The sequence below is a fragment of the Panthera uncia genome (genome assembly GCF_023721935.1).
Source record: "Panthera uncia isolate 11264 chromosome B2 unlocalized genomic scaffold, Puncia_PCG_1.0 HiC_scaffold_25, whole genome shotgun sequence".
Taxonomy (NCBI): domain Eukaryota; kingdom Metazoa; phylum Chordata; class Mammalia; order Carnivora; family Felidae; genus Panthera; species Panthera uncia.
This window is the reverse complement of record NW_026057581.1, coordinates 10,930,384-10,948,958: the sequence shown is the minus strand read 5'-3', so window position 1 is coordinate 10,948,958 and position 18,575 is coordinate 10,930,384. Positions and strand designations below refer to the sequence as shown.

At 44.6% G+C, this 18,575-nt stretch overlaps 1 protein-coding gene across 10 annotated transcripts in view; it reads right to left on the bottom strand.

The window, feature by feature from the left end:
• Positions 1 to 1,117: 1,117 nt before the first annotated feature.
• The window catches only part of NUP153 (nucleoporin 153), a 92,049-nt gene continuing 74,591 nt past the window's right edge, over positions 1,118 to 18,575 (bottom strand). For 7 of the 10 annotated variants that reach the window (XM_049654998.1, XM_049655002.1, XM_049655003.1 and 4 more), the window contains 7 exons: positions 16,241 to 16,435; positions 13,345 to 13,398; positions 12,253 to 13,137; positions 8,696 to 9,052; positions 7,764 to 8,036; positions 2,763 to 2,931; positions 1,118 to 2,501 (listed from right to left, as the gene is read on the bottom strand). In XM_049654998.1, coding sequence (XP_049510955.1) covers positions 2,417 to 2,501; positions 2,763 to 2,931; positions 7,764 to 8,036; positions 8,696 to 9,052; positions 12,253 to 13,137; positions 13,345 to 13,398; positions 16,241 to 16,435 — 2,018 coding nt within the window. In that variant the 3' untranslated portion in view covers positions 1,118 to 2,416. The remainder of the gene's footprint in view (positions 2,502 to 2,762; positions 2,932 to 7,763; positions 8,037 to 8,695; positions 9,053 to 12,252; positions 13,138 to 13,344; positions 13,399 to 16,240; positions 16,436 to 18,575) is intronic. The other 3 variants (XM_049654999.1, XM_049655005.1, XM_049655001.1) reach the window with 1 other exon arrangement.

Here is an 18,575-nt window from a genome sequence, read left to right as displayed (position 1 = left end):
ATTTCAAATAACAAAATCCTAATTACGTAAACAATCGCAGGAGAGAATTTATAACAGATGTGAACAAAGGCGGCTAGCTTGAAGAGATTTCCCAGTTGTTTACATCCTACTGTTTCTTAACGCCCCAAATCCTGAATTACTGAAAATCACGCGGCACCCAAAGTGACAGGCCTGGACCTCCTGCATCTGGAGTCCTCCAGCCAGAGAAGGGGGTTTTCTTCCTGCGCCATTTCCCCTTCTCCCAACCAACCGCCCTCAGTTTTCACTTGTGTATAGAACACGGAACACAAACCTGCCCGCCCGAGCTGCTCCCACAGCCACCGAGAGCGGGTCTGCAGCCGGAGCCGGTCCGGGCGGGAGACCTCGCCGAGCAGGGGACAGACAGGCTCGAGGCTAGAGCTGCTTTCGCGAGCGTCCCTAGAGCTCCCCCGTGCAGCCCGAGAAGAGCCGCGGTCGGGATGCAAAGTACAAGCGCCACACGCCGAACACATTTCTACAGACTTCAGTTTGGGCGCCGGAAGATTTCCTCCTGCAACCGCCTTAAGTAGGATTTTCAGTCACTTCTACTAAATATTTCTAGCACATTGCTTACGAGAATCTTTCCCACAGTAGAAAGCCTAACGTCCCCATTCGTACAGGCCTAGAGAATGGCTAACATGAACGAGCCCGCAATTTAGTTCGGCATCAACATCCGAGCATGAAGACTGGATTTCCAGGACTCGTCACCATTTGCCCCCAGACAGGCCCGTGTCAAATGCGTACTACTAATAAAGTGAGACTTAGAAAATGTCTACCCCCAAACCAGCATCTGACGATGGCCTAAGAGGTTTTCAAGACGACAAACATCCTACGCCAAAATTGGAAACACATATAAAAAAGCTTGTAAACTTTTCAAGTTCTGAATTGGCAAATCGTATCCCAGCAGCTCTTTTTGACAGACGGCCGAAGAGACCTAGTCAGAAAGAAAAAAAAAAAAATCTGCTAACATAATCCACACGAATTCCACACGACAGAACCACTCAAGTTTTTGCAGGCTGCTCTGGGCACGTGTCTCCAAAAGCTCAGTCGATAAACGGCTGTCTGGTCACCTCTCAAGGAAGATACAAATACAAACAGAAATGGTCACGTGTGTTTATTTTCAACTTTTAAAAAGGTATGTCAATTTATACGCAAAGTAGGCGTGATTCCTAGCACCAGACAAAAAGCAGGGTACCTTCTACATGTTTTACGTTCGGACACTTCCCCGCTTCACTTAGGAGATGTCCAAGTCACTTAAACGGATTCTTTGGAATTTCTCTGACCGTGGCGAACCTTTATACAAAGGTTCCCTTCCGTTAACACCGGTACCTTCATTATAAGTTAACACTAGAACGAAAAATATTTCATAATTTTTTATTGATGGCATTTATCCCATGGTTTAACATGTTAATTATACTGTAATAAACATGGCTTTAATATTAAACTTTTCCTTATTATCCAAAGTCACCACAGTCCATTTCAGTAAATATAAAAATATATGCTTAATACTTTGTACAATACTGGTTTTTGGTCCAAACAAAACTGGATCAGAAAAGCCAATAAATTCACTTTAAGAATCCCCAATTTTTTTTTAAAGATTTCCAAATGGATTTAGGCAACTTTGAATAATGGGATTTACATAATAAAATCTGAGACGAGACTAAACAAAGAACAAATTTTCTAACACAAAATTAAAATTTCAAGTTCACAGATTTATGTTATGCCAAAAAAGTACAGAAACAAAATCGTATTTACACAAGTTTCATAATAAAATAATGAAAAAGGCAAGACAGGTGAGAGTCAGGAGAATGAAAATAGAGAAATAGCAGAGAATTATTAAATGGAGAATGAACTAGATCTAGTAAGTCCTTAGCACGGACCATCCTTTCATCAGGCTTCCTCTATCGGAAAATCTTAGTGCACGAGACACCCGACTCACTCCACACATACACCAGCACAAACTCGGCAGAGAAATCACTCACTTCAACACTCTCTAATCTACACGGGGGTCCTCCGATATAATTACAACGTCAGTGCGTTCCACAAACGCGTGTCAACGCACGCGGTGGTGCAGACACAGGGGTTCTTTACAAAGCCATTCGCGGAGCGGGCTCCCTCCCTGGGCCCGGCCAGCCTGCGCCGGGCCAGGGACCAACGTGCCGGGTCAGAGTTTCGCTGAAGAATCAGTCACCGATCTAGCTATGATTTGTTTTAAAACGGGAGTGGGAGAGGTGAGGGCAGGGCTTCTGTAAAGAAAAAACAAGGAGGAAAACCCCCACGTTAAAGAAGTCTTGAGGCGGATCTGACGTCAGATAACCCAGCACACGGGACGATCCAGTATCTGGAAAGCAGGGCACCGGCTGCTGTGGAAGTGTTGCGCACAACACCAAAGTGACCTTTATTTCTTGCGCCTGACGGCAGTCTTTATCTTGCGCCCAGAGACTGAAGTTCCAGAAGACGAGAACATATTTTTCCCGTTTGACCTGGGGAAAACAAAAACTTCATTATGTGACAAAGTGCGCGGACAAAACCTCAGGATCCTACTACTCAGGGCTCCCAGTGACGGGGGGGGGGGGGGGGGGGGGGGGGGCCGCGGGGGGGACGACGACACACTGGTAAACATACTTTGTTATGTCACTGTCACACACACACACACACACACACACACAGACACGTGCGGGCGCGCACACGCAAGCACGCACGCAGGCGCACACACGCAGCCCCAAGGGGCCAGGCCCTCTTACCCCACGGTGAAGGCCGCCGCGGGATGGCTGAACGGAAAGCCCCCCGAGCCCGAGGGCTGGGCCGCGGCCGCAGGAGCGCTGGGGTTCGCACCGAACGTGAACACTCCCGACGGGTTGTTGTTCGTGAAGTTGAAGTTCGTGGTGCTGCTGCCGAACTGGAAAACTGAAGCTACGATAGTTAAAGCAGAAAAACGTCATTAAGGTGAAAATGCTAGTGGTTCTGGCGAGGACTCCGACCCGGCCACGCGCAGCGCGGGAGGGGTTGAGCTCCCTTACTTACATTCGCTTAACAGGAAGAAAACTAGAAGGAAGTGTTTTCTCCACTGACGCGCGCTACGGACTCACACGCCCCCTGGCAAGTGACCCGACTTCCCTGTGACCAAGGAGGAAAGGGTAGAAGAGACTTCTGGACAAAGAGAGTGGAATCGACATTTAGCGCTAACTTCTTCACAAATTCACAGATGACGCTAAAATAACAGGAACGGGGTTTTTAGCAAGATGAGGGAGAGGAGGCGCCAGAAGGCGGACTGGAGCCAAGCACTGAGCTAGCGGCGGGTGCCCATGGGAGCAACTCCTCGGACACGAAACACACCCACGGGCCCGGGCGCCGGACGGCCGAGGAAGGGAGGCGGCGGGTGGGCTTCAACAAGGAAGGCGGGAGATCATCCGTGTGGGCAGCAGACGCCCAGATCTGTCCCGCCCCGGTACAAACAAGAGGCCATTCTCCAGCCCAGCAAGTCTCTGGCCAGGGGTCAGGATGTATCACACAGAAAGGCAAGGACACGCTACAGAAACCAGGAGGAGTAAAAGCAAGGTGAAGGCCGAGAGAGCTGCGGCCCTGCCCCGCGCCCCCCCAGCCCTGGCCACGGGGAGTACATGTGCCCTCCAGGCAGGAGACTGAATAATCTTCTCTGGGGATTCCAGACCTGCTGACACTAACATCCAGGTCTTCCCAAGTCAACAGGCCAGTCAGATAAACCTACAAGGAAATTCAAGATCTACAAGCCTATCCAAACACAAAGAATTATCAAGTGGTACTTAGGTATCCTACACTAATTAAATTTTGAGTTGAATGGGAACAGGTATTTGCAAACCACGTATCTGATAAGCAGGTATCCAGAATATCAACAACGCCTACAACTCAACGGTCAAAAAACACAAATAACCTGATTTAAAAATGGACAAAAAGCGGGGCGCCTGGGTGGCTCAGTTGGTTACGCATCCGACTCGTGATTTCAGCTCAGGTCATGATCTCAGGGTTTCGTGAGATCGAGTCCCATGTCAGGCTCTGTGCTGACAGCGTGGAACCTGCTTGGGATTCTCTCTCTCTCCCTCTCTCTGCCCCCTCCCTGCTTGTGCTCTCTCTCTCAAAATAAATAAACATTAAAAAAAAAAATAGACAAAAAACTTGAGCAGACATCTCCAAAGATGATACACAAATAGTCAGCAGGCAAACATTAACATCACTCAACATCACTCATCATCAGGAAAAAGCAAATCAAAACCACAGTAAGGTATCACCTCACACCTGTTAGGATGGCCGTCGGCACCAAAAACACAAGAGACAACGAGAGCTGGTGAGCATGTGAAGAAAAGGGACCCTGTGCCCTAACTGATGTGGCCACTGTGGGAAAGTATGGAGGTTCCTCAAGAAATTAAAAGTAGAAATACCATATAATCCAGCAATCCCATTCTGGGTATTTATCCAAAAGATTTGGAATCAGAATCTTGAAGAGATACTTGGACTCCGGGGTTCACTGTGGCATTATTTACAATAGCCAACACGTGGAACCCCCCTAAATGTCCACTGATACATGAATAGAGTTAAACAATGTACATTACATACGATGGTTATTCGTCCTTTAAAGAAAAAAAAAAAAAAAGAGTATCTTACAATATGCAAAAACGTGGACTCTGGAGGACATTATGCTAAGTGAAATAAGCCAGTCACAGAAGGACAAGTTCTGCCTGATTTCATTTCTATGAGGTATCTAAAACAGCCAAACCATAGAAGCAGAGAGAGGGACGGAGACTGGTGGGAGACCAAGAGGTAACAATTTTGGAACAAAATCGGAAGGATATAAAGACACATCCACACAACAAAAAAGAACACTTGGAATTAAAAAGTAAGGGGCGCCTGGGTGGCGCAGTCAGTTAAGCGTCCGACTTCAGCTCGGGTCACGATCTCGCGGTCCTTGAGTTCGAGCCCCACGTCGGGCTCTGGGCTGATGGCTCGGAGCCTGGAGCCTGTTTCCGATTCTGTGTCTCCCTCTCTCTCTGCCCCTCCCCCGTTCATGCTCTGTCTCTCTCTGTCCCAAAAATAAATAAAAAAACGTTGAAAAAAAAAATTTAAAAAAAAAAAAAAAAAGTAATACTAGCAGAAGTAAAATCTCAACAGAAGGAGGAATAAAAGATAAATGGAAGAAATCTTCCCAGAAAGCGCAGAAAGGACAAAAAGAACAGAAGTTAAAGAAGAGTGAGGCACAAAAATTTCCCAAGAAACAAATCAAGAAAATTCCCAAGAATGAAAGTTCACAAAAGGACAGACTAAATTCCTTACACAATCAGTGGGTGAAAACGCATCCAGACCAAGGAACAGCTTTTTCTTTTTTAAATCTTTTATTTTTGAGAGAGAGAGAGAGACAAGTGAGAGCAGGGGAGGAACAGAGAGAGAGGGAGACACAGAATCCGAAATAGGCTCCAGGCTCCAAGCTGTCGGCACAGAGCCCGACGCGGGGCTCGAACCCACGAACCGTGAGATCCTGACCTGAGCCGAAGTCGGACGCTTAACCGACGGAGCCAAACAGGCGCTCCGGAACAGCTTCTTGATAAGTCAGAACACTGGAGGCAAAAGAAAAGATTCTAATGAGATTTCAGAAAGAAGAAATGGTCAAAGAGCAGAGATGAAGAAAGAGTTCAAGAGTAACTCTGAGCCAGAAAGTCCACAATGGAGAGATGCCCTCAAAACTATGGAAATTATGTCCAATCTAAACCTGTACTCAACTGAAATCTTACCAAACGCAGGGGCATAATGAAAATACTTCCAGAAATGTAAGGTCTCAAAACTTTCTTCCCTGAGGACTTCAGGAATCACTGGAAGAGCTGCTCTATTAAAACAAAGAATAAGACAACGCTGACATCATGCAGCAAAGAGATTCTTTTGAGAGGAAGGGTTCCAGAATCTCCAAGAGAAAGGTAAAAAGAGATGCCGAGACCACAGTTCAACAGCGGGCCTAGAAAGGAGCAGATTAGAAGATTCTGTGGGAGGATTCTGGTGGGAGGAGCAGATAAGTTTCTCTCAGGTACTAAATAGCACACAGCCAATGTATTTGAAAATACTGAGAAGTGATCCAGATGAACAGGAGGAGAGCCAAAGTTGTAACTACTGACAGGTACAAAGACATCAACACAGACGGGGATCATTCGTGCTGTAGAAAACAAAACCCTGTGGAGAGAAGAACAGCAAAGTACATATCACACGGTCTGCACACTCGGGCCACTGATCCAAGCACACGGTGGTCCCCACATCAGGAGGACTGAGGGAAATGTCACCTGTGTGAAAGAAGGCTAAACTCTCCACCGCCTCACAGTGAGAAGAATCAACTAATCCCAATTAAAGTGGGTAATACGTGTCATAGAAGTTCTGCTACCTGTACTAACTGACCAAGTAGTAATATCCGGAATACATTAATAATTCCTACAAAATAAGCAAAAGCAAAACAATGGAAATGAAAAACAGCCACAAAAATTAAAAAAAAAAAAAAAACCCTTATAAAAACAATTCACAAAAAATGAAATCAAGTAGAATCCAGACATGAGAATCCTCACACAAGACAGCAGGATGTGAATGTGAACAATCTGCCAGGCCAAGCTTGTGTTATGCTGTAACGTAGAAGATACGCACACGCACCTCGGAATCCAGCGGCCCCTTTCCCGGTACGTACCCTAGAGAAACATGCACGTGCGCCCTGCAGCGTGGGCACGGCACGAGCAGAACGGCATGTCCTCACAGCTAAAAACAGCGGTACATGGATAAATCGCGGTATGTTCATAGACTGATTTACTCTACAGCAATGAAAATGAACAAACTATATGGAATAACATGGATGTGCTTTACAAGTAAAGCAAAAGACACAAGAAGCAAAAGACTGAATACAGTAAGATCCCATATATATATATATATGATTCCATATATATGTATGTATGGGATCTTACTGTGTGTGTGTGTGTGTGTGTATATAGTTAAAAATAAGGCAAAATGGTATCTTGTAGAGATTCACGTATCAGTAGTTCACTTTAAAAAACCCCAGGAAAGTGACAATCATAAAGGCCAGGGCCCATCAGAGCAAGGAAAGAGGCGTGTGATCAAAAAGGGAGACCGGAGGGGCTCCTGGGCAGCGGGCTACACAAGCGTTTTGCTGCAACATCACACTGTTCATTTATGTTTCAGGTTTTTCTACGTGAAGTTATATTTCACAGTGAGAAAAAGACACATCGTGCAATTCTGAGGAAACACATCATAGAACAATGTGATTAGCCAGACTGAGAACAATGCACTTGTTTACATATTGCCAGTCAAGTGTCATCCAACAGAAAGTTCCTGGGACAACGGGCTGTCCGGTCCCAGGAGAGCACTGCACTTGGGGGCGTAACCTCCCACAACGAGGACTAGAAAATATAGCTGGAATCTAGGCTGGAGTGCTCCCAAATTCAGATGGGGAGAAATGGGACTGAATGAACGTCCAATCTACTTCAAAGAGTAAGAAATGACTACATTTTAACCACATACATGAATACCTTCAAGCGCTTACTTTTAACGGTATGAAGTTGAGAATGTTGTTCATATTACAAAGTCCAAACACATATTTCTCTATTCTGCCAAGTATAAGACGTTTAAAAAACGAAGACACATACATGGCTTCAAAATTCAGAAACCATATTCTATTGGGAGCCACCAGCACCTGGGTACGGATGCAAACTATGTGACCAGCACACACTTACTAGAACTAGGAGCTGCTGCAGAGCCAAATGCAGACTGACTAGGCTGTTGTCCAAACACGGGAGGCTGGCTGCTGCTTGACACTGTCCCAAAAGTGGGCGGCGTGGGCTGAGAAGCGGCAGAAAACAATGCTGCGGAAGACGACAGGGCTCCGAAGCCTGAGGGATTCGGCTGGCTGGCACCTTGACTCTGTCCAAACGTCGGGGTTTGGTTAACACCAAATGCTGGACTGGCAGACGGTGCTGAAGGTCCAGTGCCAAACACGAAGGAGGATCCTAGAGACCCAGAGAAACAATCACGTCAGCTAACAGCTACAACCAGATAATCCTTAAGGAAGGTCTAAAAATTCAGCTGCAAACCGCGAGCCTCTTTTCACTTTACCTTGCTGAACAAGTCCCATCAGGGCCAGTTTTCGATAATAATGAAGAATACGATCCTATTATTTAGTAAAGCCATATAGAATTCATATAAACAAAAATTATTAGCCAAGAGTCCCCACCTTCACAGCCAAATTTTTTTAGGTAAAGGGATCCATCCAAGAAGATAACTGATTTTCACCATTCAACGCACTGCAGAAATCAGCTAATGTCGTCATCACGTATATACACGTAATGGGGACCTACGTCTAATGAAATAGGCCCCAGTGTCTGGTTACTTAACAACCTAACATTTCAAAAGGAACACTTGGAAAATCTAAAGATTACACTCTTGTTGAGATCAGAAAAATCCCTCCTAAGAGTTAATTCTATTAAACCGAACACAGACTGCACGGGATTCCACGCAGTGAACGGCTGCCACACCCGTAACCTTCGGGGGCAGGCGACCTAAGGGCACCCGGGCTGTTCTGTAACCACCCGCGACAGGTTACTTGCTAAGAGCAGACAGGATGAAACAGTCCAACTACCACCTGTTTTTCTTTTGTAAATAAACGTACCTGCAGAGCTGCATGTGGTGGTAGCTCCAAAAGTGAAACCGGAGGTTGCGGGATTACTCCCGCCGGCCCCTGGACCGAAGACGAACGGGGTGACCGCTGAGCCCGCGCTGGACGTGGCTGCAGGTTTGCTGTCCTGAGAAAACAGCAGAGACTGAGAAGTGCCGGCCTCCGCGGAGCTCCCGAAGGCGGAGGTGCTCACAGGGTTGCTGGCCTGTCCAAACACGAAAGCAGCCACCGGCGCGCCGGAGGACGCGGCGGAGCTACCGAATATGCCCCCGGCTGCCGAAGGGGCCGGCGCGCTTGAATCAGAAGAACTGTTGTTCAAGAAACTGAACACTGGTTTTGCTGCACCTGGATCTGTAAGAAATGAAGATGCAAACAAAAGTCTTTAAGAACAAGGAACCACAGAAAGCATTTGTCCCTTGCCTACGGTCCACACGTTCACTAGAAAACAGAAACAGTAACTTTTTTATAAAAATTCATTCAGCAAAGGCACACGCTACATTAAATTATGATGTAAGCAAATACACCCATCTTCCCTTTTACGGCTTCTGACGTGTGTCTTACAGAAGAAGGCAAGCCCTCAGCATTCAGATTAATAAGAATAAAAACATCCCTTAAATTCAACACATCCAGCTGAAGACTACGGGTAACAGCTCGGACAGCGGGAGACAGCTGTGCTCTCGACTTTGCAATTTATGTTAGCAAAATTATCATTTCTCCAACCAGCAGTCAATTCTCTCTGCAGCATTTACTGACCAGCGCGTCCTTCACTCGCTAATTTGTGACTCCACCTTTACGACACGCTGAATTTCTAAGTATGTGCGCGTTTGTTTCCTCTATAGCTACTGTTACTAGACTGTTTTAATTATTGTAGCTTTATAGTCTGGTTTGATAGTAAACCTGTTTGTGTGCCTGCCCTTCTCCCCAAAATTTCTTGTGCATTTTCCCTTCCATGTGCATTTTAAAATTACCTTAGCTTGTCACGCTCCACAAAAATTCCCCTACAAACGGAAATTAAGGGGGTGCCTGAGTGGCCCAGTCGGTTAAGCGACTGACTTCAGCTCAGGTCTTGATCTCGTGGTTTGTGAGTTCAAGCCCCGCGTCGGGCTCTGTGCTGACAGCTCAGAGCCTGGGGCTGCTTCAGATTCTGCGTCTCCCTCTCTCTCTGCCCCTCCCCTGCTCACGTTCTGTCTCTGTCTCTCAACAACAAATAAACGTTAAGAAAAAGAAACGGAAATTAAGGCTTCCAGTTATGGAATGAGTAAGTCACCGGGATGAAAGGGAGCGTGCAGGGAAGACAGTCTACGGCACTGTAACAGTGTTGCGTGGCCACAGATGGCAGTTACACTTGTGGTGAGCACAGCAAATGCACAGAACTGGGGCATCACTGAGTTGTACACTCGAAACTAAAGTAATGCTGTGTGTCAACTACACTTCAACTAAACACAAAAAACCAAATTATCTTGGGGGAGCTGGGCAGGAGACTATTCTCACTCAGGAACAGGTATTAATAAATAGGTCTTTTCTGTTCGTTTAATTATTTAGCCTGTTACAAGTTCTGTTGCTGTTATAAAACACAAATTAAAGATGTTAGAAAATGCAAGTGACATTTGTCCAACTATTTATTGCTGATTCAGAGGAAAGCTACTGGTTTTTATATGGTGATCCTGAAACCACCCACTTTACTAAAGACATTTTTTCAACTGTTCCAATACTGTCTCAGTTCCAATACTGTGTACTGGACAGGGCTGGCCATAATATGAAACGGGCATGAGTATGATTTACAGACAATGGAACAAGTTGGTTCACTTTCAAGTTGGTTAATGAGAGGTTAAGAGTGTCTATTTCAATGGAAAGAGTATAGTAACACCATAATTATATCCGATTAGACCTGATCTTATTTTTATTCCTTTCCAAATCATATATAATTTAGTTTTTATTTTTTTTGGAGAGTGTTTTGAATTTCCAAACAGACAATAGACACAAACTGCTCACACCTACTCACTGAATTCCATTCTCCCCGCACCCCCGCACCCCCCACCCCACCCTGGTCAGGTTAATTTTTCATCTTGCTCCCAATATATTATTCAGAAGTGCTCATGGGTGTTCAATTCTTATTTTTTTTGTTTGCCTGAAAACATCTCTATTTTGCCCTCACGTTCGACCAAATTTGGCTGGATATAAAATTGTAGGATCAAGACCATTTTCTTTTTTAACATTTATTTATTGTTGAGAGACAGAGAGAGACAGAACACAAGCAGGGGAGGGGCAGAGAAGGAGACAGAATCTGAAGCAGGCTCCAGGCTCTGAGCTGTCAGCAAAGCCCAACGCGGGACTCAAAATCACGAAACGCGAGATGGCTTGAGCCGAAGTTGGATGCTTAACCGACTGAGCCACCCAGGTACCCAAGACCATTTTCACGGGGCACCTGGGTGGCTCGGTCGGTTGAGCGTCCGACTGTTGATCTCAGCTCAGGTCGTGGTCTCGTGGTTGTGAGATCAAGCCTTGCACTGGGCTCTGGGCTGGGCACGGAGCCTGCTTAAGATTCTCTCTCTCCCTCTCTCTCTGCCCCTCCCCTGCTTGTGCTCGCACTAGCACGCGCTCTCTAGAAAATAAAAAGACCGTTTTCACTTTGAGGACAGTGCTCCACTGTTTTAAGCATATGATGTTACAAATTAGAAGTGTGATGCTAACCTGATACTTGTTTATTTGTGGCAAACAGCTTTCCTCTCTTAGAGAGCTTTCAGGATTTTGGCTTTGGTGTCCTGTCATTTCACTGGTCTTTGCCAGTGAGTGGGCCATTTCCATTTTTAAGGCCAGGGTCTTGCTCTACAGGGAGGAAATACTCTTCCGTCACTGCTTTGCTCCCTCCTCTGCCCTGTCCTCTTCTTCTAAGCACTCTTCTTGCAATGGCCTGAGAACCAGCTGGACTCCATTCTCTCTACACTTCGGCATGGGCTCTGGGAAATCCCAGTTCACCAACCTATCATCTGTGTTTCTTCTGCTGCTCAGCCCACAGAATTTTATTTCACCAAGCACGTTTTTAAGTTTTAAAAAAATGCCACTTCATTTTCTCTTCAGGATTTTAGTTTTCATAATCGCCTCTGTTTCAGAGATTAACTCTATTTGTGGTCTATGCTCCTTGGACGCCTGATGATGACTGGGTAACTCTATTTGTGAACGAACGCCTGCACAGAAAGATTTAGTTAGAAAATATTTCATGAGCTGACAAAAGAAGGCCTACTTTCCTGAGCAGTATGCCAATTCTGATTGTCAAAGCTCAAACAGAAGGGAGAAACATGGACAGATGGGAAATGCTGGGGGCTCTCCATCAGCGGTGTATTTCTCAGAATCAGATCTGCAGGTAACATCATTGCATCATAAGGGTTTGGAGCAGTGAACACTGCAAATCCTAGGCTCCTTCCCAGAGAGTCTTTATTGGTCTCTCTCAACTATGTCCAGTGTAAACCATTCCCTGACCTGCTGCATTTGTCCAGATACCAGAGATGCCTTGCAGAAAAAAAAAGAAAGAAAGAAAAGTGTTTAATACTTACCAGTCGTGGTATTGGTTTGAGACCCAAATGCGAACGCGGCCTTCGTAGGCTGTTCCGATTCCTTCTCAGATGGTTTTGCCACACTGAAACTAAAGGTGGCCTTTGCAGAACTCTCATCTTTGGTTTGCTCTGAATTCCCAAAGGAAAACACTGGTTGACACTTCGGCTCCTCATTGTCCGCTTTCTTCCCAAACACCAGAGAAGTAGAAGTGACCGGCTCTTGCTGTTTCTCTTCTGTCCTTCCCAAAACGAACAAAGAGGCAGACGGCACGGGGGCAGGCTCCGTGCCACCAAAAGTGAACCCTCCCTTGGTGGCGGGCGTGTCTTCTTTGTTTGCTTCTGACGTCTTCCCTGTGAACGGAGCCACCGAAACGCTCTTGGCTCCTATGGCTCCAAAGCTGAAGCTGCTCTTGTTCTCAGCGGTCACCCCGGTGACGGCAGCAGCAGGTGCCGGGTTAATGACACCTGTACCAAAGCTAAAGCCTGTAGATGAAGATTTAGGGAGCTCCTCTTTCTTCTCTTGCTGCCCAAGATTAGACACCCCAAACTGAAACGGAGCTAACGATGCCGTATTGCTTAAACCCGAAGAGAGTCCGAACTTAAAACCATTATCGTTCTTGTTGTCCTTTTTAGCTTCTTCAGGCTTGGACTCGGACGAAACTCCAAACTTAAAATCTCCTATTGGTTTTGAAAATTTAAAGCCTTCACTCATGGAGTTTGGAGACTCAGAATCTGAAGACACACCTATCTTGAAGCCTCCCTGCTCTCCAAATTTAAAATCTCCAGTGCTTGTTAAAGTCTGAGAAGGCCCAGAAGACGACGACGGGAGACCAAATTTGAAGGATGAGGCAGCTGGGTTCGGGGACGGGGAAGACGTGCCAAAGCCTTCAAAATATAAAAGACACCGAATTAATGCTATCCCCTCAAACAAAATGTACACCTGAAACAGAAAGAGAGACACAGGAATAACTTCGAAAAGGCCTATGGTGAAGAGTGTGAGGAAGTGGCAGCGAACGCCAACTAGTTGCCCAGTATTCAGCGTACGAATCACACCTCGACCCCCACAACTACACTGACATGCCACTTACTCACCTGGGACACTGGCAGAGCTCACATAAATTTGGTAAGGCAGTAATGGCAAGGGGTCTAGGAAAAACAGACACTTTATAGATTACAGGTGGATGTGTAAAACAGCATGAAATTTGTGGAAGGCAACTGTCAATATTTACCAAAATTTCCAAACACATGTATCCTCTGACCCAGCAATTCTAGGGTTACGGTTTTTTTTGTTTGTTTGTTTGTTTTTTAATTTTATTTATTCATTTACTTCCTTAAGAAAGGCAGACAGCCACACGCGGCACCTCATCTGGATGTGCCTGGAGTCTTGGAAGCTTGACTACCCTACATTCTGCAGGGAGCTCTCCTGGAGAGCTTGTCTGGAGGTTCTAGGAGGGGAGCACAGCTACTTCTACACTTCTGCCTGAGCAACAGTCAGTCCCCCTCTGTCATGCAAGGTCATCCTCTTGGGCCCAGTGCACAGCTTCGGGAGGGAACCCACATAGAGCCGTGAGGGAGGAAGGGGACACCAGCCTAGCCAGCCACATGGGCCAAATCAACCCTGGAGATCACTCGGAGTGACAGATGTCACAGCCAGATCACCCTCACATCCTAAGTCTTTATTACTTTTTTTATAGAATATAATTTATCGTCGAATTGGTTTCCATACAATATCCAGTGCTCATCCCAACAGGTGCCCTCTTCAGTGCCCATCACCCACTTTCCCCTCTCCCCCAGCTCCCATCAACCCTCACTCTGTTCTCAGTATTTAAGAATCTCTTATGGTTTGCCTCCCTATCTGTAACTTTCCCCCCCGCTTTCCCTCCCCCATCGTCTTCTGTTAAATAAGTCTTTATTTTAAAGAAATTCAAAGACACATAAAATGCCATATGCAATCCCAGCAGCTATAAATGAAGAATAAAGAACAAAGGTGTGTCCAAGCTAATCTGTGATAAAATCAAGGGGGCAGAAAGGCAGTATGATCTACATTTTCTAAAACAGACAGAAATAAAAATATATACAATTTCTATATATAGAAAAATATATAGAATTTGCTTATCATGTGCATAAATAAACTATGGAAAAGTTGTAAGGAACTAACCACAGTTATTACTGTTGGTAGGGGAGGAAGGATGGAAAATGAACCAACGGGGACAAGAGATAAACTTTTCTCTGTGAATCCTGTTGTAACTGGAGTTTGAAATCTTGTAAATGGGCTACTAATCAAAAAATTTTAAAAAGACTTCAGCATCAAAGAACCAGAAGAACTGCATAAGCAGAAGCTCACACTATATTGACAAGATCAAAGTCTTGGTTTCATAATGCTTTTTTGTAGCTGAGTAAACTGGAAATGCAGTACTTGACTGATGAGCTGAAAACAGAATTCGTGTGCCAAGATATTTACTCCTCATTCTGCTTACCCACGTATAAATAAGACCAATGACAGCCAAACTTTACAAGCCCTCATATCTGTAGACCTTCCCCTCTTTAATGATGATACATTCCCCTCTTTTGCTAAGAAACGTAACTGAAAATTATCAGAATCTCAGGAGCAAGTGGCCTATCCACAAGGTCTCTAAATACCTTAAGAGATATTTCTTTAGACAGGAAGTTAAAAATGAAGGTGCTGAAGACAATTAACTCATTATCACCTCTGCCTCAAAGGGACAGATTTAAAGGGAAGCTGATTACTGTGCAGCAGGTAGAGAACATGGGAAAAGGACCATGAGGTTAACGACCTCAAGTGGGCTGGAAAGTAGGGATCTTCTACCACACCCAAATGCAGTGTTTTTCAAACCAGTTGTGACTCACTGTCATGCAATTTTATGGGTCATAACCAGTAATTTTCTTCTAAATGAAAAAAGAAGAGAAACAGGGTAACTTAAACATACTAAAGAGTAAGAATTGACTTGTAAAACTTCTTTTCAATCATACAAACACCCTGTGCATGAGAGGGGGTCACAATGTAAAAGTTTAATGATGGGTTTCCAGTTAAAAAGTTTGAAAGCCCCTAGCCCACAGAATGGTTACGAGCAGATAAAGCTTGGCATACTTTTTTAATGCCCTTACAGACTAACCTTCGAGGCCTATTCCCTTACAGATTAAACTCTTTCTCCCCTCTCCCTGACTGTTCCTTCAGATCTAAAATCTCTTTCCCAGCTTTTATCAAGATTTTGACTGAAATGTACCTCACGTGAAGTATGAAATAAATCATTAATGACTACGGAGACGAAAAATTTGACCTCCACAGACAGTCTTAGCATAAATTATTTTTAGAGGTTCCTCCTTTATATTTACAGAACAAAATATGAAGAGAGCTCTTTTTCTGGGACATACCCTGGGAAACCAAATCCCACATCCAGAGTACTTACAATAAGGCTCTAGGGGTGTAAATTCCCAGATAAGAGGAAATTCATCTAGATGCCAAACAGGTTAACAATGAAAAACAAGTAACTGAAACTCTCTCAGATTCAACTACACAAGAGAGAAGTTCCTCACCCAGCTGCAGAGAAGATACCTCACTGCTGGCCAGTCTAATAATCTAACTTTACAGTAACTCGGACACAGATGTGAGGTCAAAGTGTCCAAAACAATACCTCATTTTACATGCATTTTCAACAAGAGAAGGAACAATTTTTAAACTAAAGCTGTTTGCAAATATTTCACTTTAAAATGATGATACAAGGGGTGCCTGGGTGGCTCAGTCAGTTGAGCATCGACTTCAGCTCAGGTCATGATCTCACAGTCTCTGAGTTCGAGCCCCGCATCAGGCTCTGTGCGGACAGCTCAGAGCCTGGAGCCTGTTTCAGATTCTGTGTCTCCCTCTCTCTCCTCCCCTGCTCATGCTCTGTCTCTCTCTTCTTAAAAATAAATAAACGTTAATAAATAAAATAAAATGATGACACAAGGAGGCACTTCACCCAGGCCTTACCTTTGAACTCAGACTTTGTGCCTGGCTTTGCACTTTCGCATGCTATGCATTTGGTAGAGTCGGCTTTATTTTGCACTAGGCACACTTCACAGTCCCAGCTTCCCTCTGGTTTCTTGAACTTGTCTAACCCAAGGCAGCTTCCAGAAGACAGAGAGGCAGGGACGGTGCTGCTACTTGAAGCAGGTACTGAACTTCCTAAAAAAAAGTGAGGAAACACATAAAACTTCCAGTCCATGTTATGTCACGTTATGTCAATATCTTAAGACACCACTGGGGCGCCTGGGTGGCTCAGTCGGTTAAGCGTCCGACTTCAGCTCAGGTCACGATCTCGCGGTCCGTGGGTTCGAGCCCCGCATCAGGCTCTGGGCTGATGGCTCAGAGCCTGGAGCCTGCTTCTGAATCTGTGTCTCCCTCTCTCTCTGCCCCTCCCCCGTTCATGCTCTCTGTCTCAAAAATAAATAAACGTTTAAAAAAAAAATTACAAAAAAAAAAAAAAAAAAAGACACCACTAAGTCTAAGTGTTCAATTACTGTTTCCTATTAAGACAGATAAAATGCCAGAAATATAAACTTCACATTGTTAAAAACAGTACAGACATCTCAGATTTCTTTTAATCTTATAAATAAGCAGCTTATGCTCCCCCGGCCTAGTGACAGCTCTCTTCTTAATCTGAGGTCTGAATAATCATGGTTTAAAAAAAATTATCAGGACCACAAATCAGAACCTAAAAAACTAAAATGTTCTTGGAGCTCCCGGGGGGCACAGTCAATTAAGTGTTTGACTTTGGCTCAAGTCATCATCTCATAGTTTGTGGGTTCAAGCCCTGCATCGGGCTCTGTACTGACAGCTCAGAGCCTGGAGCCTGCATCGGATTCTGTGTCTCCCTCTCTCTCTGCTCCTCTCCCACTTGCACTCTGTGTGTCTCTCTCCCTCTCAAAAATAAGCAGTAAAAAAATTTTTTTTAGAAGTCAAAAAAATAAAATGTCCTTAAGAATATTTGTCAAACAATAGCCAAAGTATGGAAAAAGCCCAAATGTCCATTGACAGATGAATGGATAAAGATGTGGGGTGTGTGTGTGTGTGTGTGTGTGTGTGTGTGTGTGTGTGCGTATGTGTATACACGTACACTCGGCAATCAAAAAAAATGAAATCTTGCCATCTACAATAATGTGGATGGAACTAGAGTGTATTATGCTAAGCGAAATTAGGCAGTAAGACAAATATATGACTTCACTCATATGTGGAATTTAAGATACGAAGCAGATGAACATAAGGGCAGGGAAACAAAACAAGATAAAAACAGGGAGGGAGACAAACATAAGAGACTCTTAAATACGGAGAACAAACTGAGGGTTGCTGGAGGGGTTGTGGGTAGGGGGATGGGCTAAATAGGCAAGGGGCATTAAGGAGGACACTTGTTGGGATGAGCACTGGGTGTTATATGCAGGGGATGAATCAGTGGATTCTACTCCTGAAAGCATTATTGCACTATATGCTAACTAACTTGGATATAAATGTTTTAAAAAATAGAAAAAAAAAAAAAAAGGAATTTTTGTCAGATTTCTTCAAACAGCACAACATTTTAAACGAAGATATAAGAGGCACCTGGGTGGCTCAGTAGATTAAACATCTGAGTTCAACTCAGGTCATGATTTCTCAGTTGGTGAGTTCGAGCCTCTGAGCTGTCAGCACAGAGCCTGGAGCATGCTTTGGATCCTGTATCTCCCTCTCTCTCTGTGCCTCCCCTCGCTCACACTGTCTCAAAAATAAACATTAAAAAAATTTTCACATTTATATATATATATGTGTACATATATACACACATACATACATACATACGTAAGATATAAATCGCAGGCAATAATATCCTAACACATAAAATACACAGCCACAGACCACACTAATTTTAAGATTTCAAAGCACAGGTCTCTGCCTTTGAAATGACCAGTTTTGCACAGAAGTGTTCTATCATCCACTTTGCATTTCGACTCACCACCACCTACTGTGTTCATGGCATTAGTATTTAACAGACATTTATTAAGGTTCTAAGGACATAAAGACAACTGAAATGCTGCTTACCTTCTAAAAGTGCTAATGGTCTAAGAAGGGGGCAAGTAAACACACACACACAGTAATCCCATCATCAGAAAGGAAAGTGATACAAGAAGGAAGGAAGTGACTAAGGGGCAGCAGAACGGATTCACAGACGTGACGTTTCAATTCTGAGACAGAACTAGAAGTTTTGTAGGGAGCGCGGGGCAGGGGGGGAGGATGGGAAGGTGGCTCCACAAAGCGATCAAGAAGCCTGTGTGTTAGGAGCAGAGCCATCCATCTG